Below are 20,741 nucleotides of genomic sequence, written 5' to 3'. Positions count from 1 at the left end.
TATATATTCATGTTTGTTCTGAGGTGTAAATCTCTGGCTTACAATGTGCTTGTGCTTCTAAATGCATTTGTGTTTTTGGAATGTTGAGTTCTGAAAGCAGGCTCTAAAATTCTGGAGTAAAGGCAGGTGTGGTTGCCTTTACTGTAACCCCATCCCTGCATTCCTGTAACCCCAGCCCTTGGGGGCTGAGGCAGGAGGATCTTGAGTTCAAGTTTGAGCTGTCTAGTCAGATCCTGGTCCGCACAGAATATTCTGTAATGAAGGTGGTAGGGACTTTGAAAAAATGATATTTTCATTTTTTTCCTAATGATTAAAGGAAGACTTTAAGTTCCTGAAGTTTGGAAGCTTAGGAAAGCATTAAGGAGACAGACACGAGCTGTGGCTGATGAGCCATGGCCGCAGCCTGTGCCCCTAGCACCTACCTCGCTGCTGCTTTTCTGTGCTCTGCACGTGTGGTTGTGCATATTGGATGTATTTGTAGCCAGATATATTCTGACCGCTGAGAGATTAATATTCTGAAAAACTATGTACAGATTTCTATATTTTGTCCTTTGAAGAGCAAAGTTGTGTTAACGAATATCGCCTTACCGCTGTTTTCATTTTCTAACTCATCATATACATCCTTCAGTCTAGAGTGGATGTGTATACAACACACAGTCCTGCGGGAACGTCTGTGCAAAACTTACTACACTGGGCCCAGGTAAGCACGCCAGGGGCACAGCTGGGCACATGTAACGGTAGAATTGAGGAAAGTTGGTACTGGCCAAGCCATGGGTTCCCAGAGCAGTCCACTTCATGCCTCTCACAAACAGAAACAACAGATGGGCTCTGGTTCCTCCTACAGTCCTGGGTGCTTGTCACTGAGTTGGGGCACGTTAGTTATCATCCACGATATTCACTGTGTTGGGCATGGGCTCATCTGGCAGAGATCTGGGCTGAGGTTTCTCTCCTCCACATCCTTCTCCTTTATTTCTACTTTAGATTTATATATCTCTTTCCTATGCCCCTTTCCTTTTTCCCTCCTATTTTTTTTATTGTGTACCAGATTTACTTTAGTTCATGTTTGGCAAAATATGATTTTCTAGGGGTAGAAGCTGTCATTTCAACACTAACACACAGACACAAAGTGCCTGGAACATCAGTGGATAAGCCAGAGCCAAAGCCATCAGTTTAAAATAAAATTTTGATCATTTTATCACATAAGCATGTATGCCAGTTCTAGAGCATTTAGAGTTCACATATAGATCAAAAAATGATTTCTTAAAATGAAAATAAAAGTATTTTAATAATCCCATCTAGATAATAAGTATATATTTGAGGTAGAAAATGTCTCTGCATTTGCTTGGTATCTTTTGTTTAATCATTTCAAAAAGAAGCAGTTATAGGTTGAATATTTGATGCAGAAGGAGATTTTTTTTCCCCTAATAATGACTTTACAACTTGCTTCCCTTTCCCACCTGACAATAAAGGAGGACTTAGAGCATGGTTATGAGAATGGTCTTTCCCAGCTAGCCTTATCTCAAACGTCAAACGCTTGGCTGTTTACGCTTTAAACCAAGATGCTCTAAAGGCATATTAGATAGCAGCTTCTGAGTACCGCGCAGACACAATTGCATCTGAAACACTGTGCTCCTTAAGCATTGCATCTCTCAAATAAAAATAAGATGCGAACTTGCACCCTGACCTTTAATAATGAAGCATATGGGGCTAGGCGGTGGCTCAGTGGATAAAGGCGCTTGCTGCCAGGCCTGATGACCTGATTTTGATTCCTAGGACCTACAAGGTCTAAGAACAGAATGCACTCCAAGCTGTCCTCTGACTTCTATATGTGTATTGTACGTGTGTGTGTGACCACATACACACACACACACTCCATACATAAGTAAACTAAAATAAATAAGATATTTAAAATGATAAAATAAAACCTATGGATCAGCAAGATGGCTCAACTAAAGTGTTTGCTGTGGAAGCCGTGCAATGTGTAGTCAGTTTCAGAACACATAGGGAGAAGGAGAGGACCAACTTCACAGAACATTGTCCTCTGCTCTTCCCAAGTGCACATGCGGCCTCCATGTGCACACAAGAATAATAAACAAAAACTTACAGGCAAATCAAAGCAGACTCTTGTGTCCACAGAGAGTCTAATTCATTTTCAATGGAGAATCTGTACTTTGAGTTTTTATTTTTACATTTTTATTGAGATATAAGTGACACAGTGCAGTTTACATTATACAACTTGATACATTTTGTTGTAACCATAATGTCATTGCCTAAAGTATGACAGGAAACACAGCTGCCACCTCTAAAAGTCCTCTCATATTCCCAGATAAATCCTTCCCCCACAACAAGTGGTTTGCTTTCTGTCAATCTCTTTTTTTTTTTTTTTTTTTTTTTTTGCCTTTCCTTGGGTTCATTTGAATAGAGGCATATAATACAACGTTTTTGTTTGCTTTGGTCTGACTGTTTTTCTCAACGTAATTATTTTGAGATGATCCCTGTTGTATTTGTCGGTAGTTCAGTCCTTTTTATTCATAAAGATATGTAGTTTTAGAAAATTTGTCCACCAGTTTCTTCCTCTAGCCCAGTGTGCACCTCCCTTGCCTCGGAGCCCTGACTGAAGAAGTGTGTTCGGAGACACTGGCTAACAAGAGCTCCCCTCTCACAGGCTTCTCCCTAAGAACTCCTTACTGTTGTGTCAGGAAAGCTGAATGTCAGCTGACAGCACTTGCTGGGGCTTAGAAGAGTGGTCCCCAGAATGCAAGCTGTCTTTGCCTTGATTGCAACACACTTACCACTTGACCGGTGCTTTGGGCCTCGGGAAGCACTCAGATTGACAAATGCCCTTCCTTCAGTCCGCGCAACTCTCAAGTATATTTCTGTTTATGAACATCTGTTTTCCTCATATGTTCTCGTACTAACCTCTTCCCCCAACACATGTGAACATTTTGCTTCTCCCATTGGACATATCTCAAAAAGGCCCCATTTCTGTCACCTCGGAAATCAATGCATTTTCAAAGATGGCTGCCGGCTGCCTGAGGCACGTAGAAGACAGACAGTGAGCTACTTGTCAGCTTAGTGGCCACCAGCAGTCCATGTGTGGTATGCCATATGCTTTAGCAAATCACAAGTAACCGTTCATTCTGGTTTTGCAGGGGCTCTTGGCCAAATTGAAACTGTGGCTGCCCTGAGACCATGCTATGTCATCATCACAGTAGGTCTTCCTTCATCCGCAGTGTCCTAGGCCCCCACTGGGCCCTGGGTTTGGGGAAGAGCCGCTGGATTGACTGTAATCCTGGCATCTGTTCTGATTCCAGCCCTGTTCATCTGCCTCTTTAAGCAGCTGACCAGGGTCAAAGACTGCAGACTGAGGGCCATAGCATTGCTCTCTGGTCAAGTTGACCTTGTGATTTCAGCCTTTTCCAAATCCATGACTCAGTGGAGAGGGCACTGTGCCCTTTGCCCTTCTGTTCACTGTGATGTCCTTCTGTCAATACAGGAGTTACTTTGTCCGATCCTTTCCTAGTGCTTTCTTGTTGCGGCTCTCCTGTTGAGCACATGAGATGGCTTTGGTACTTGTGGTCAGATGGCCTCAGGAAATAATACTGGTTCTCAGCTCATTTTTCTCCCTTTCTTCTTGTTATTTAGGGTACATCTCCCATCCTCCTCAGATAAGCCTGCCTGGAAACATCCTCATAGAAACAGACATGCCTACAAGTGTCTCTTAGTTAATTCTGAATTTAGTCAAATTGACAATCAGGGTAACCCACAGCAGCCTCCACGCTGAATCTGACAAGCTTATAACTAGTTCCCACTAACCAAACCCATGCTTGTCTCTTCCCTCCCTACCGCTGCCCAGATCCTGGGGACTTAATCCCCTTGGAAGAAGCCTGACTTCACCAAACTTTACAGTGTTAGACTCACTACTCTGAGAATACTGATGAAATAGATTTCTGGGCCTATCCCACATCTATCCAGGATCTGAATTCTGAATGTGTTCGTTGGATCTGCATCTTAATAACTACCTTAGATCATTCTGATGTCATCCACTGTTTGAAATTTGCTGCTTTTTGTTGAAAAAAAAAGTGTACATTTGATTAACATTTTATTTTCTTATTTATTTATTTATTTATTTATTTATTTATTTATTTATTTATTTATTATGTACACAATATTCTTTTTGTGTGTCTGCCTGCAGGCCAGAAGAGGGCATTAGTTCTCATTTCAGATGGTTGTGAGCCACCATGTGGTTGCTGGGAATTAAACTCAGGACCTTTGGAAGAGCAGGCAATGCTCTTAACTGCTGAGCCATCTCTCTAGCCCCGATTAACTTTTTAAAAACGGTGCTGGTAGCTTGAAGTCCCAAATGACTCTGAGCACACTAAATTCAGGCTGAGCTACAATCTCTTTCCCACTCACCTGGGGCCTGATACACAAGTATAACGTGTGAGAACGTGGAAAACTAAAATGTGCGATCCGTTTTCACTTGCAGTTAGAGATAGAAGTGGACACACTCACAGGTGCTATAAGTCTGTCTATATTTGGCTCAGTCTGTCACAAGTATTTAATACCTGTTATACGCAATGGCAAAAAATGGATGCTAAACATATCTACTGTGGCAATTCCCTCTAGAGTCCAATCTCACACTGATTTTATCCTATCAAAAAGAAAAGTGTATGTAATTGATGAGAACTGAAAGTTCGCATCTATCAAAAGCATTTCTGACAAAGAATGTCTGGTTTTGCTTATTTGTTTTTTTCTTAGCCAAGTCCCATCATTTGGTCAAAATGAACAATTTACAGTTCTTTTGGCTTTCCTATTTTGGGTTTAATTCATTTAAATTTGTGCAGTTAGAGGACATATGAATCTGTGTTGTTTGAAATTTCACAAATAAGTGAGTTTTTGTTTTTATCTTCATATTATAGTCTTATCCTTTCACAATGATAGTATCATTAGTTAAAATTGTGTTGTCATACAGAAAAAATTAGTGCTATGTACCAGGTCTGAAGATGATCAGCTAGTAAGTCGTTAAAACATGAACAAATGGGGTTGGGAAGATGATTCAGGTAGCAAAAATGTTTGCCATACAAGCATGAGGATCTAATGACATCAGGATGCTTGGTGAATCCTGCCTATAATCCCACTGTGAGGAATGGGGGACAGAAAAAGTCCCTGGGGCTCGCTGGCCAATATAGCCAATCAGTGAGCTTCAGGTTCAGAGAGATCCTGTACCAAAAAACAAGATGGAGAGAGACTGATGATGAAGATACCCCAAATCAACCTCTGGCCTCCATACATATGCAAGTGTATCACACACACACACACACACACACACACACACACACACACTCTCAAAAATCTGTGCAAACAATACATATAGATAAGTAAGGTAGACAGCAAACAACCATATGTTTGTACAGTAAGGCATTGCTTAAGGAGAGGTATACGTTTTGGGTAATGTTTCAATTAGCAGTTTCGTTGTTGTTTGAACATCATAGAGTATACGGAACACAAACGATGATGGTTATGATGTCATGTAGTGGTGCATCCTTACTGGACCACTGCTGTACATACAGTAGCTGATACAGTTTGAAACATCAGTATGCATGTATATCTCCAAGTCAAATCACTACTTCCTTGAAAAAGCCACAGAAGCAAATTTTAGTGGAAAAACGTCCACACAGATAAATTTCATCTTATGGGGGCAACCCTTCTGGTCATAGCTGTTTTTGCAACTGTGCGGTCAGAAATTTAGTCGTATGGAAAAGGAAACCAGAGCGCTATTTTAATTTTATTTCAAATAATGATTTGGAGCCAGGCGTGGTGGTGCACGCCTTTAACCCCAGCACTCAGGAGGCAGAGGCAGGTGAACTCTATGAGTTCGAGGCCAGCCTGGTCTACAGAGTGAGTCCCAGGACAGCCAGGCTTGTTTGTTACACAGAGAAACTCTGTCTCAATCCCTCCACCGAAATACTGAAATTGTGTGTGTGTGTGTGTGTGTTATTTGAAAATGATGAATAAACCTGGATTTGGTTATAACTTGATTTCTGAGGACCTGACTGACTCACAACCAATGATATTTTCTCAGACTTCGGTGTCTGCTAACTCTTTTCTCCAAATTTTGTCGTTTTTAGCTTGTTAAACACCATAAGTTTCAAGCTTTTGACTGGGGAAGCAGTGACAAGAATTATTTCCATTACAACCAGGTAAAACTTTTCATTTAAAACAAGCTTTGAAAACTCACTAGAGAAGCCAGCTTGGTTTTCCGGAACTCGACTGGGCTTGGCTCCCGGGGGGGGGGGGGGGGGGGGGGGGGGATGTTGTTGACAGAATCGGCTAGGCAGGATGTTTTTACTCATTCCGCTCAGATGTCTCCAGCTCTGTCAGTGGTGCAGTGGTACAGGTCTCCTGTCCCCATCCTGTCCGGCTGTAGATCCGGGGCTACTGAGATTCAGTAGGACCGTAAGCATATGCTTTAGAACCAGCATGCCCTGGGCTGTTGGCTTGCTGGACCTCAGACATTACATGGCTTAAACATTTTCTTCTCTGTGCAAATAAAATTTCCATTTTGGAGCACTGAGTTCCCTGAAGTACAAAAATCTTCCTGTGTTTCTTAATTCTTGAGGTAGCCCTTGTTTGTGGCTTAAAGGTTAGAAAATTGATCCATGGAGGATTTGTGCGGCTTCTCTCACATTCGGAGGGAGAAGGTAGGAGGATCTACCTGCAGAGCTTCTCGGCTGGGTCCTTGCATCCACATCTGGGGATAACCATGGCGATAGCTGAGGATTAAATGGTCCCTACAGTGGGGCAGAACATCTCCACGTTCCCAATTCTTTCCTTGTAATGACTGCCTGAAAACATAATGAAAGTGATTCTCAAAATATGTGTGATTTTGTTTGTTTTAATTGTAGATCAGACTTGCTAGACATTTGTTTTTCAATGAATATTGCAATGATTATAATTTTAAAAACTGCACCAAAGACAATCACAAAGGTTTCTATGACTCTTTTTTTCTTACAGAGTTGCCCTCCAGTGTATGACATGAAGGAGATGACTGTACCCACTGCTTTGTGGAGCGGGGGCCAGGACTGGCTGGCAGACACCAATGACATCAATATCTTACTGACTCAGCTCCCCAACTTGGTGTACCACAAGCGCATTCCTGAGTGGGAGCATCTGGATTTTATTTGGGGCTTGGACGCCCCCTGGAGGATGTATAATGAAATAGTCAGTCTACTGAGGAAATACCGGTGAAAGCCAGACTTTGAGATATGTACCCTTTACTAGGGCAAAAAATTATTTGCTTAATTTCTGTAAAATACTTGTGTTTTCCTTACCTAGCTAGATCTTTTGCTTTTTTTTTTTCGTATGCAAGAAGATGATGACTTTGCAGCTATCCAATGCTCTCTAGTCAGCAAGAAGCATGCTAATTATGACCATCAGGCTGGTGTCACCCCAGTGATGCCTTCTTGAGCCTTTAAAGAGTATGGGTGGTGTGTGGAAATGGCATTGCAATCATTTCGTTACATTTTTACAATTGCTTTTCGTGTCTGTGTGCCACATAGACGTGCGCATGCGTGTGCTCTGCACTGGCCAGACCTGCCTTGTGTGCAGGTCACGGCTAGTATCAGGATGCCTTCCTCAGATACTTTTCATCTTATTTTTTGAGAGAGGGTCTCTCGCTGAATCTGGAGCTTGCCGTTTCAGCTGGACTGACTGGCCAGGGAGCCTCCAGGATCTGCCTGTCTACTTTCCCTCTTACCAGTGCTGGGCTTACAGGCACACGGTGCCCCACCCAGCGCTTTTTACAATGGTTCTAGGGATATAAACTCAGGTTCTCGTGCTTTAGGAATGAGCACTTTACCCACTGAGCCACCTCCCCAACCCCTCTGTACTATAAAGGCTTCTCGACTACCTTTCTATCTCACCCAACACATGTGAGCACATACAGGAGACTTCAAGCCATCGTTGGTGAGCAAAAATAAATCTGTCTCTGACTTGAATTCAGTATGAAAGTACCTTATTCTGGGCTTGACACGGCAGCGCGAACCTGCACCTGGGAGACTGTGACAGAAAGACTGCTGTGGATTTAGGGCTTTTCTAGACAGTGACACTTTATCTCAAAAGACCAAAGACAAATAAAACAAATAAAACGAAGTGCTCAAGTCTCATTTTCTTGCCTGAGATGCTCCCCAGCCTAACATTCCGGTGTTCGCCTGTCTAAACAACATTTTTCATGCTTTTTATGAACTTGCTAGCCAAATCCAGTGGTATCCCAGCCTTTTTAGAACTAAAGTATCAAACCTCAACAACAAGCGTTTAGCAAATATTCAGATTTTCCAGGCTAAGCCTGGGGGGAGGAATAAAGAGTCTTGGCAAACAGATTGCACTGATTAAAAAACAAACCTCTTGCGAATTACCTTGAAGACTGATACACTTGGTAGACTCAGCTGTGTGTGTCCCTGTGTGGCAGGCCATCTGGTCCCCTTTCTGTGAAGAAGCATCCTGTGGAGGGACAAACCATGAATTATCCGACAGTGAGTGCTGCTGCTGCGATGGTGCCTGCCTGAAGCCAAAGCTGGCTGCCTGCGACAAGGGGCGTGGTTCATTTCCACGCAGATGCTTTGGGTATTGTCCGATCAACATTCAGCTCAGGAATTCTACTTTGAAAACCAGTGCTGTGTGCTATTGTGTGCAGGATGCCCAGGTTTGCCTGCTTTGCATCGATGTCTCTTATCAGCTGATAAGTTTTGTTAGTTGATAAGGTTGCTGACCCAGTTACCTTAGATGCAGCAATATCACTCGATTTTGACCCATACATGCAGGCAGCATGATACAACGTTGTAACATTTTAAAGGATCATATTTAAACTTTTCAATAAACCTCAGCTCCCCAGGCCTGAACAATCGTGTGATGTTTGCTTTTTAATGTCTTAGCCTCTACTGTTTCTTTTGGCGGGACTAATGAGTTTTTCTTCTTCTCCCCCCCCCCCCCCCCCCCCCGCCCCGGTGGAAACTTCACTTACACAGTCGAGGATAATCTGGGGGAAGAGAAAGGGCTAGGGATCCTGAGTCTAAAGAGTCCTGGGACTGGATGCGCAGTCCACGTCAGCAGGGTGCTGAATTCAGACCAGGCAATTAGGAAGCCCTTCCCTAGGCAGAACCTTGGGCTATCTGTCACTTCCTTCCTTGAATAAAGGAGGCCAATAAAGCTAACAGAGACAGTTCGCGTCCCAGAAAACAGAGCAGAGAGCTCAAATTACTATGCACTTAAGTAGAGAGTGTGTGTTGCCATTCATCTTTGGACACCCAGAGTCCCATGGACTCTTCAGGATCGTGATGAGATGGAGAATTTTGGGATTGGTTGAGGCAGAGTAAGGAATAAGGGCCAATAATATTCTGCCATGTTAGCAATGGCTGGGTCAAGGTGGCCTAGGTTGTGTAGTGAGAAACATGCCTCCTAACTCGAGCTAGGCTCAGGAAGTTACACTAGGCCTCCCCAAACTCAAGTTAGGCTTAGGAAATTACACTGGGCCTCACGCCCAGGCCTCCTGAGGCCCAACAGGCAGTGAGTTGGAATTGCTAGCTGTCATTTTCCCCAGATGTGTGGAGAGCATTCTAGGGAGGGCCATACATGACTTGGGTTTGTCAATGGCAGCTGCTGTTAAAGGGCCTCCCAGGGGTCCTCAAGAGTGTGTGCTCGCCCACTTCCTCCATACTGACACCAGATTGGAAGGATGAACAGTGGTGCACAGTATACCTTCTACCTGTCTTTTCAGACTGTGCCCCGGGGAACTTTTTGAAAGAGAAGTGTGTGGGACAGTCTGGAGGTGTAGTTACCGTGGCTTTTTGCCACCTTGGTTTTCTCTGCCCGTTTGCTTCCATTTGTGGTCTCTTGTCCTGGATGCATAGGTAGGCCTCTGTGGCCACCACTCCCTGCCTCCTCCCACCCCCTACCCAGGGCTAGGGATTACCTTTGTGTGTTCTGGGCGGGTACGCCACTGCTGAGCTGTGTTCCCACCCTCCTTGGTGGTCATACTAACTTAGTTTGTCTTGGTATCTGTGAGTTGAGATTGGTGCCACTAGGAATCCTTTGACAGGCTGGTGAGGACTCCCTGGCTTTTCAACTGGCTTTACCAAGTCCTGTGTTGAGCACAATGTAAAGATCTCCCCAAGCCTGGAGCCTATGGAGAGGCAGTTAATATTCTTTCTCCTTGGGATTATTACCCTGCGGCCTTTTGGCTGAGATAACTGCATTATCCCCTAGCTATCTGTGATCCCTCTCTCGTAGTCTTGTGGGGAAATAAATGAGAAATGGAGAATGAAGGGGGAGAAAAAAAAAAAAAAAATCAGTTTTTTTAATCTCCACAAGAGGGCGCTCTTGCCTTTGCTTGTAAACCTTGCTAGTCTCCTACTCCACACTTCCTGGTTTGGTTTGGTTTTGAGAATCTCACTGTACCCAGACTGGCCTGGGACTTGCAGTCCTCCCTATTCCCCTTCTGAATGCTGGTACTAAATGCTTGCATCACCAAGCCCAGCCCCTACAATAGCTTTTAAGAAAGCTTTCTCTGGATGGTCCTCTTAGGAGCCTTTGGGAAACTTCTTGAGCCCGTTGGGAATTTGTTAATGGGTGGGGCTGTGAATGCGGTAAGTTCTAGCCAGGATAACGATTGATTTTTGTATAACGAATAACATCTGAGAATGTTCTCCCAGAATAGCTGTCCTCCAAAATATGATTTGAAAACAAAAATTGGGCGTGGGCGTTGGCTGAATAGGTAGTAGAAAAAGCCTCACACTAATAAGTATCAACATTTGTTGATTTTATTTCAGACAATGAAGATTATTTTGTGTTTGTGACCACTAAAAATGTTGATATGATAAATTAAGACATCTAAAACAGACAGCCAGTGGATGTTTTGTCCTTTAAAAGAAAAAAATGTGTTTTTATTTTGTGTCTGAGTGTTCTGCTTCCATGTGCCTCACAGATAGTTAGTGCCCACGAGGCCAGAAAGGGCACCAGATACCCTGAAACCCAGAGTTGCAGGCAGTTGTCAGTGGTCCTGTGAGTGCAGCCTTCTGAACCCAGTCTGAACAGGAATCCGCTTCAAGCCCTAAAATGCTGAGCAATCCCTCCAGCCCCTCTCATTTATTCTTTAATATATTTTCTACAATATATAACTAATAGATTTTTTAAAGGATAGAAGCCACTCTGATTTCCTGGGATGCACGAAAGGCAGCGTCAGGGAGGAATTATTCTTATGAAAAATTGTCAGTCATCCTTCAACAGAATTTGTTGTATCGTGTTAGGCTCAGATTTCAAGTCTAATTCCAAGCTAGTCAAATGAAACCTTTTGTATCAATTACACTTTCGTACCTGGCGGGGTTTAAGCTATGTGTGCTGGAGTTTTAAAGGCTTCTAAAGCTTTGACAGCTGTGGCAGCCTGTTTGGTGGGGGAGGCATACGGGGCTGGTGAGAGTTTTGATTAAGAACACGTGTCCATGTCTGACTGCTTCAGAGAGGCCGGCGACAGGTACGGACAGCACTGACCTATAAACCACATGATAAACCGAAATCATATGATCAGCATCTGGGCTGGCAGGGTCATAAAGGGAGCTTGAGGGGTGCAGCTAGAGATAACATCCCCCGATTTTTCATTAGCATGTCCCACTGTTGTCTATTGTTTATCAAGGATAACCAATGGTTCCTGAGCCTTTTGAAAAGTACTAGATGGAAGCAGTTTCAATGTTACATTTGAAACATTGGAACAGTTCCTGGTGGGAACTGAGAACTGAGAGAACTGAGGTGGATGCTGTCTCTTGATTCAACTGTAATTTATTGTTTAGACCTAGATATTCTTGACATATTGAGATTGAATCTTTAACCCTTCATCTTTGAAATGTGAAGTCATATTTTGATCTTTGAGGTCATTTAAACCTCTTTGGGTCTTGCTGCTAATCTTTTATATCCAAGCAGAGCTGTTTTATTCAGATAGCTGCATAAGTTTTCCTAGTTGGGAATGAAAAGAAACCGCCAAATTAATTTTTCAAAAGAGGATATTGTTAACATCAGACTTTGCTAGCTACATGCTCTTTTGGCGGGACTACTTGAAGATTTTTGGTGAGTTGGTATCAAAAAATAGTTGAGACTGAATGAATTATGTTCAGACTCTGAGAATAACTGGAGGAGAAAAGATTCTTGTACTTGAAGGCTGTCCAAGGGCTCCAGCCAGGGTGAAAATGATAAAGAGGAAGTCTAAATCAAATGGAAAAGTACAAGACATAGCGTGGCCAAAGTTCTGATAACATGTGAAATCACAAAACATCCGCTCATGTGGACAAATGTCCCTGAATGTCAGACCCATACTGCATCTCCTAGTGCTCCACAATCAATACATAGACATTGATAAATACAGAAATATAGAAACCTCCTGTCATCTTCGAATTTCAATTGCTGGCTTCTAAAATGAACATGGAGCATCCTTTGAACATTCTTTACCTCCAGGATAAAGCTCAGGACGGGTGGGAGCTGGAGGTCAGTGACAAAGGGAATGCCAAGTGTGCACTGGGCTCCAGGTTCCTCTCTAGTTCACATGGAGATAATGGGAAGGGGCAGCAGAAAAGCAAGAGAGCAAGAAGAAAGAGTGTGTGTGAGGTCTTGGCTTTGAGTGAATAACTCCCAGGATCCTTACTCTAAAAGGATCTACTCACTTAGAAAAGATTACATTTTTTAATATTTATTTATTTGTTATGTATACAATATTCTGTCTGTGTGTATGTCTGCAGTCCAGAAGAGGGCACCATTACAGATGGTTGTGAGCCACCATGTGGTTGCTGGGAATTGAACTCAGGACCTTTGGAAAAGATTACATTTTTGAGTCTGCCGAAAATCCACCTGGTATACACTAGGCAAATTCAAGAAAACTTTCCACTTTAGCAAATGCCATACAGGACTCAATTTTGTTCTGGTTCTTTAAGTTCTGATTAGTCGTCTGTTATATTATGCCTGCTTCTTCAACAGGAGGTTCTGAAGACTTTAACCAAGAGACCCCTTGAGGTGGTTGCATCTCTGCGTTGGACACAAATATCTGTCCTGTGAGCCTCAGGTGCAAGGACTGCAGGAGAGCTGTTCTTCAACATGCCTTGAGGTGCCGGGACATGGGGACAGGACATTCTGAAGGCCTGGCTCCCAGGTTTTGCTTCAGGGGGTCTGATGCCATAAGCATATGGAGACCAATAATGAGAGAATCACTGAAACAGAATGAGGAGGGTTGGTTTCGTGTTGAAAGCACAAAGGCTTGAGAGCACACACAGATAGTAGTTAAATGCCAATGAAGCGATACCGCCTACCTCATAGTGTGCAAGCAGACCCAACACACCCAAGCATGAAAAAGAGAGCAGAAGAATAATGTGTGCCTGAGGGAACGCTGGGGAAGTCTGCTGAGCATCACACGTGTGCCTGCTGAGCTGATGCGCTCTAATGGTCCCTTGGGGACCTTGAGAGGCCCAAAGTGAAGGAGACTTTTTTAACTGTTTTTCTTACCCCCCAACAAATCCTAAATCTTCCTCTCTTCCCAGGGATGTGCATCAAGAGAAGGGCTGTATTTATCAGGGACAAGAAAGAAGAGCGTTCCTAAGTTGCCCTAAAAGTGAAGAAGGAAACAGCATGGGTGTGTGAGAGGAATTAAGGAGTTGATTACTGTCTAACTGGAGGAAACCCACGGATAGGGAGGCTAGAGACCTGCATCCCTCTGCTCCCTCCTTTTGCTACTGCTTCCCATTGGAAAGACATTTTAAAAAAATCTTTCCTTTCTGTTTTGTGCATTGCCTGTCAAGAAGCTCAAAGTCACTTCTTACCCCTGTCTCAGCAATGGCATATAGAGCAGTAGAGGATTGCAACATTCCCATGGCATTCTAGAGCTTTGGCTCTTCCCTTTCTTTTCCTTTCCTCCCCTTCCCTTACCATCCTCCCCCTCCTCTCCTCTCCTCTCCCCTCCCTTCCCTTTCCCTTCTTCTTACCTTTCTTTTCCTTTCTTCCTTCTTTCCTTCTTTCCTTCCTTCCTTCCTTCCTTCCTTCCTTCCTTCCTTCCTTCCCTCCCTCTCTCCCTCCCTCCCTTCCTTCCTTTCTGTTTGTCTTTCTTTCCTTCTTTCTTTTTTCCTTCCTTCCTTTCTTATTTTCTAGAACTTTAGTGAGTTTATATTTTTTCTTTAAAACATTGGCATACAAGACATTAGATATCATTGCAGTGTTTTCTAACAAAGTGTACTTTAGTAAATTCCTTCCCATCTCCCCCATTTCTTTACCTCCCAAATCTCCCTTGTAACCTCCCCAGCCTTTATTTTTTCATATCACATATATTCTTTTGCCCTCCACACCCTCCTTGGAGCCTTTTACCCTCTTTTTGTATCCTTCCTAGGTTTTTAGGCTTTACCTTCATTTATCCTCATGTATGTACATACACATATACATTACAATAAATATATCACAATATATATTGTACACACATATATCTGTGAGGGAAAATGTGTAGTTGCTGTCTTCTGAGTTTGTGTTGCCTTGTTTAATATTATGTAGGTCCATCCAAACTCCCGAAAATTCCAAAATTTAATTTTTCCGTACAGCTGAATCAAATTCCAGTGTGTATATATCACACTTTCATCATCCAGTTACCTGTTGATAGACATTTAGGCTGGCTCCAGGTCTTTCCTATTGTGAATTGGGCAGCCATGACCATGGATGGATGGGTATCTCTGTGGCAGTGTTAGGGATATAACATGCCTTCCTAGTGAGGAATCACTCCATAGACTCAGAAATGAAGGAAGAGCCAGCCTCCAACAGAAGATTTTGTTAGCTTGTATATGCGTAGGCACATGCATTTTACATACATTGGCGTCTTTAAATCTCTGTCAGATCTGGCTCCAGCTGAACAATGTAAACAGAGACAGGAGTTGACAAGTTTTGCTGCTTAGGCAGATAGGAGATTTACACAATAAAGATATTACTTATTGTCAGAATTATTTTAAGTACGGCAACATTGTTCTTTTTCATGTAGTTGTTACCAAAGATCATCTTGCCCACCCGACAGAATTATGTTTTCCCTGATGAGAGAGCACAGGGGACCTAATGGCAGACTAGGATTTACTGGTGGTGTGACCTTATACTACCCACCATGTGCCATCCTTTAGAAGTCTGTCTTTGGTATGGGAATCAGGCTTAATAACTGGGCATAAGTCAGCCAGCTGTCTTCTTTGTCATGGGAACCAGAGCTTAACGACTGGCCAATATCTGGCTAGAATATAAACAATTATATTCTAGCATCTAGCATCTTAAATTCCCCTTATGTCTTACAGGTCTGGTTAGCAGGCTACTTATCTTTGGGGTATTTTAAAGAAAGGCCTCCTTTAAGTAAGTTCCACTTGTGTGACTAAATGTTTTCTAAGACGATTATTAGTAAGTCCTTTATAATACCAACTCTATCACTCTGTGTCATCTTCGCATCAATAAGGTCTGGATGGTATATGACCAGGAGTGTATAGCTGGGTTATATGGTAGTTTTGTTTTTAGACATCACCACACTTGATTTCCATAATGGTTGTAATAGGTTTTATAAAATTGTTTTACATTTTTTCTGAGGCTTCTATAAGAACAAAAACTGCAGTTTAGGGACACTAAAATGAATGAAGAATGTACATATTCCTCCATCAGTGATAACTGTGGGACACATAACAAATGGAAAGTCTGAATTATGAACTTCCTATTGTGTGTATAGTATACATATGTATGTATATACACACACATATATTGAGTTTATAATAACACACATTTCCTGGGTTTATGTTAGGCCCATTTATTGTCTTATGTTTTTACAGTATGTGTTCCTTTCTTATAATATATCATTTTATCTTTTCTTCTTGTAAGAAATTTTGCATGAGGTGCTGAGGGGATCCGGAGAGAACCTTCGTCCAGCGACAGATGGAGATAGAGACAGAGATCCACATCAGAGCACTGGGCTGAGCTCCCAGGTCCAGTTGAAGAGCAGAAGGAGGGAGAATATGAGCAAGGAAGTCAGGACCACGAGGGGTTGGTCCACCCACTGAGACAGTGTGCCTGAGCTAATGGGAGCTCACCAAAGCCAGCTGGACTGGGACTGATTGAGCATGGGATCCAACTGGACCCTCTGAATGTGGTTGACAGTTGGGGCAGACTGAGAAGCCAAAGATAATGGCACTGGGATTTGCCTCTACTGCATATACTGACTTTTTGGGGTCCTATTCTATTTAGATGCATACCTTTCTAAGCATGGATGGAGTGGGGGGAGCCTTGGACTTCCCAAAGGGCAGGGTACTCTGCCCTCTCTTAGGACTGGAGGAGGGGGGAAGAGTGAGTTGGAAAGCAGGAGGGAAGTGGGAGGAGGGGAGAAAGTGGAAAATTTGAATGGTATTATTTATAAAGTAATAAAAATTATTAGAAAAAAGAAATCTTACTTGATTTTAATTTCAAATATCTTGGTTGTTACCTGTGAAGTACATAGTTAAAATGATGTGTGTCTGTTTTCCTCTTGTGTGTGTTAAGCCCTTAGATCGAGGGCTGTGAAGGCACAGTTATGGGAACACTGTCTCCATGCTGATAGAGGTCGCAGTTAACACTCTTAGTTGGTGCCTGGCAGGGAGTAAGCAGAGGCTGTAGACCACTTGTCCTTCAGGGCTTACAGCAGGCTCCTAGGGCTTCTATGGCGGTTTTTCCCTTCGAAAATAACACGGGAAAATGCAAGCTTGCATAAGACTATATCGGCTGCCAGCGGAAAAGGGCTGCCTTAAGGACCCAAACACAAGAAGGAAAAACTGGAAGAACGGCTCCTGGCTTCCCAGTGGGGTCTCTTGTACCAAGTGTTAGCCACCTAGAGGAAATGCGGAGTAGCGTCTTTGTGTTGAGGAGTTGAGAAACCTGGAAAACATGAGGGTTGGGGGAAAGTCGGAGCCTAAAGAACCTCCAAAGAAATGGCAGAGGAGATGGGACATCTCCCTCACTTATCAGGCCTCTTGGAAGGCTGCAGGATTGCATAGATCTTTCCCTCCGCCTGGCTATGAGGTGCGTTAGTCCAAATGAGGGACCCTCGGTGGGTGTTAGGGCCAGCATCCTCTATTCTCCATCCCAGAGCGAAGGCTGACAATGACTGCCTTGCAGGATCTGGTTCCTGTTCAGGGCACCCAGTCTTCAAGGGGAGGGGAGGATCATTCTCACTAATTGGAGCCTGGCCTCTCCTTTTGGGAGCTTTTGTGTAAGACGTCAGGTTCCCTTTGTAAAGGAGTCTGTACAGTTAGCAGAGCATCCATTAAGAGCGCATTGGAGTGAGGTGCGTATATCCAAAGGTCTCCAAGATGTAGATACATGCCTTGACCCGGTTAAAACAGACATTTTAAAACTCAGAATCCTGCTTTGGTTGCGAAACAGCACTTTCTGGTGGTGATGAACACACTACTTTGTAGCGGCATTGGCGGGTGAACTATCCTAAGCCAGGATTGCTCACTCCTGTATCAGTAGTACGTCCCGGAAAAGTGAGCAAAACAATGCTGTATGCCTGGGGACCGGCTTTAAGTGCTGCTGCATGCATTTATGTGGAAGAAACAATTCTATGCAGCTGCGAAACAGGACAGAAACATCAACCTAATGCACAAATTTGGGCTCTTTAAGCAAGATTCTGTAGCAGGGAGGAGAGGGAAGGAAAGCTGACATCACTGGGGGCGGGGCCGCAGTCCTAAGAAAAGTCAGCGGGACTGGGGAGACTGCAGCTGTGGGGCACAGTCTCAGCATGGGCTACCACAACCGCTCGGAGCTCCAAGACCTGGGCTGCTCCAGTCCGCTGCTCCTACAGCCCCTCTGGGACACCATGAGGACCAGGGAGGCGTTCGCGCGCTCACCCTTTTTCCCGGTCATCTTTTCCATCATCACTTACGTGGGCTTCTGCCTGCCATTCGTGGTGCTGGACGTCCTGTGTCCCTGGGTGCCCATGCTACGACGCTATAAGATCCACCCCGATTTCTCGCCGTCCGCGAGGCAGCTGATGCCCTGCCTGGGACAGACGCTCTACCAGCACCTGGTGTTCGTGTTCCCGGTGACGCTACTACACTGGGCGCGCAGCCCTGCACTCCTGCCTCAGGAGGCTCCGGAGCTTTTGCAGCTCCTGAGTCACGTCCTGATCTGTCTGCTGCTCTTCGACACCGAGATCTTCGCTTGGCACCTGCTGCATCATAAGGTGCCCTGGCTGTACCGAGCCTTCCACAAGGTGCATCACCAGAATGCGTCCTCCTTTGCGCTGGCCACGCAATACATGAGCATCTGGGAGCTGTTTTCTCTGACCTTCTTCGACGTGCTGAACGTCGCGATACTGCAATGTCATCCACTCACCATCCTTACCTTTCACGTGGTTAACATCTGGCTGTCAGTGGAGGACCACTCAGGCTACGACTTCCCGTGGTCCACTCACAGACTCGTACCCTTTGGCTGGTACGGAGGCGTGGCTCACCACGACCTGCATCACTCTCAGTTTAACTGCAACTTTGCTCCGTACTTCACACACTGGGACAAAATGCTGGGCACCCTGCGTTCCGCGGACTCCAGAGAGCTGTACGCTTCACACTTGAACCAGGAAAAGAAGCAGAATTGAGCCATTTTTTTTAATTTTCAGAAGCAAGTAATTTATAAGCCGATGAACTCTGTGAAATTTGATGTGTTTCTGCAATCCGAAAAAGTAATTTATATAATGTTTGTACATCAGTTGAATTGTAGTCTTAGTGTCAAATTTCAACTCACTCCAATGTCATTGACTTCGGGACACAAGCTAAACATTCAGCGTGGTCTATATGAATCGCTATGATCTCTAGAACGGCTTGTTCGTAGAAACAAAATCACACTGGAACTGGGCTAAACACACGTGTTGGTGCGTGCAAGACCTGATTTCTGACTCTTTAAGTATCAAACCTGTTCCTGCTGGGCAGTGACCAAGGTTACAGCATTTTTTTCTATTTTTGAGCGAAATAATATATTTATATTGAAAAAAATTTATTTGTATTTTAAAAATAAAAAGAGCACAAACTAAATAGGCACCGACTCCTGCTGACCCTGATGCATGACAGCAAAAAAGGAAGGGGGGCTGGGCTGCTCAGAGTTCTTTGAAGCATTTATCTGCCCTGCCATGGCAAAGGAAATCTGGTGTTGGCTGTTTGGGGGAGGGAAAGGGTTTAGAGAAGAAGCAGGGTGGTAGGAAGAGGGGGTGGGGTTGGGTGATGGTGGTGGGTTGGGTCTGCCTGCTTTGATTCAGAATGCTTTTTGGCTTTTTTTTTCTTTTTTTTTTTCTTTTTTTCCCTTAAGAAGTACACGATATTCTACAGATTGTTTTTTTTACAGGAGATTCACATCAGGCATTGTACTGAAGGGTGGTATGTGAGGCCAATTTAGAGTCCGAGCACCAAAGTAAATTAATGCCTTGTTGTTAGCAAACCTGGTGGGTCAAGTCTGTGCATTAGAGAAACAGATCAATTAAGCTCCATTTTTTTTTTTTGGCAGTGCCCATTCTTAGCTGGTACAACTGGTCCTTAGAACGCTGTCTCCTGGGGTTTTTGTATAGGTTATTTTCTTAATGAAGACACACGTGAAACATATAAAAACCTTTTTTTTTCCTTAACAAAGAGTAAGAGTAAAATTCCATCTTAGACCCCTCTGTTTCTTCACCTGTAAAAGGAGATGGGACACAGATTGCGTGTGAAAATCAATCCCCTGTTACTGGCCATACAGATGTCACCACCAGCCATCCGGCCTACCTGCCACTTAGTTACTTTAATGTTAAATTGAGGGCACAGTTTACATAGGCTAAAGTTATAGTGGGAGATGTCAGAAGTCTGTGACTTTGCAAGTATTTGTGGGCTCATCGTATATGAACCTAAATGTTTTTATTGAAGGGTTTAAAAGAATCGTCTGCCAAAGGAGAATCCTGGGAAACATCTTCAAGTCTTCCCAGTGATTGGCAGTATGCAGCTGAGAGGTACCTGGCCTCTGCCAATTTTCTCACGTTCACTCAGATGTGTTTTCCTGGCTTCTGATCTCAAGTTCCTTCCTCCTTTCTCTGCAGCCGTACCAGGCTGGGACATAAAGATCTCACTTTTTTATAAAAAGTGAACTTTCCAGAAAGGGGAAAACAGATGCCGGGGAGGGGGCTGTAATAGACATGCCTCATCACCTCTGCCACGCGCACAGGGAGTGGGGAAAGAAGACAATAATCAGGCAGATGTGGAATAATTAGCACAGCGGTTGGTTACTGTGAGGGCTCTAGGCACCCCAACGCCACCCATGTGGCACAATAACAATCTGTCTCCGGTCACTGTCAGAGTCTGTAACAACGTGTCATGTCATCTTGCCCTGTGAGGGAAGTCAGATGAGGCAACTGTGCACATGGTGAGTGCCGGGATTAGGAACACTTTCTCTAAGTCCTGTTCAGCAGCTAAGGCCTTGTGGAGGAAGATGAGGGGTTTTCGGTTAGGTGAAAGGCCACAAGAGAAAGACAAGCATGTCACATTTGTATGTTTCTTCACGCTTTATTTTACTTGCTCTTTGAAACACCTCCCTAAGCGATGTAGGGTAGTTCTCTTCATCACCAGCAGGTCACATTGTAGATGGAGAATAGATTCCACATAGGTAAAGTATCATTTTCTAAGTAGGAGTGAGATAGGCATTGGGATATTCTTAATTAGGAA

At 43.8% G+C, this 20,741-nt stretch overlaps 2 protein-coding genes across 2 annotated transcripts in view; both read left to right on the top strand.

Annotated features, from left to right (window-relative positions):
- Lipa (lipase A, lysosomal acid type) overlaps nucleotides 1-8,154 on the top strand; it is a 33,169-nt gene extending 25,015 nt beyond the window's left edge. The window contains exons 8-10 of the mRNA XM_050158246.1: nucleotides 629-700; nucleotides 6,132-6,203; nucleotides 7,018-8,154. Coding sequence (XP_050014203.1) covers nucleotides 629-700; nucleotides 6,132-6,203; nucleotides 7,018-7,251 — 378 coding nt within the window. The 3' untranslated portion in view covers nucleotides 7,252-8,154. The remainder of the gene's footprint in view (nucleotides 1-628; nucleotides 701-6,131; nucleotides 6,204-7,017) is intronic.
- Nucleotides 8,155-17,789: 9,635 nt separating this feature from the next.
- On the top strand, nucleotides 17,790-19,077 carry Ch25h (cholesterol 25-hydroxylase). Its single transcript, XM_050158272.1, has one exon. It carries the CDS (start codon nucleotides 17,804-17,806, stop codon nucleotides 18,656-18,658), a length of 855 nt encoding a protein of 284 aa, XP_050014229.1. The 5' UTR covers nucleotides 17,790-17,803; the 3' UTR covers nucleotides 18,659-19,077.
- The last annotated feature ends 1,664 nt before the right edge of the window (nucleotides 19,078-20,741 follow it).

This window comes from Alexandromys fortis, unplaced genomic scaffold (assembly GCF_014885135.2).
Source record: "Alexandromys fortis isolate MF-2015 unplaced genomic scaffold, M_Fortis_MF-2015_v1.1 scaffold_10, whole genome shotgun sequence".
In the NCBI taxonomy this organism is placed as follows: domain Eukaryota; kingdom Metazoa; phylum Chordata; class Mammalia; order Rodentia; family Cricetidae; genus Alexandromys; species Alexandromys fortis.
This window is presented reverse-complemented; position numbering and strand designations above follow the sequence as displayed.

What these genes read in the sequence shown, in the direction of transcription:
- Ch25h (XM_050158272.1), top strand. Translation starts at nt 17,804, where the DNA reads ATGGGCTACCACAACCGCTCGGAGCTCCAAGACCTGGGCTGCTCCAGT.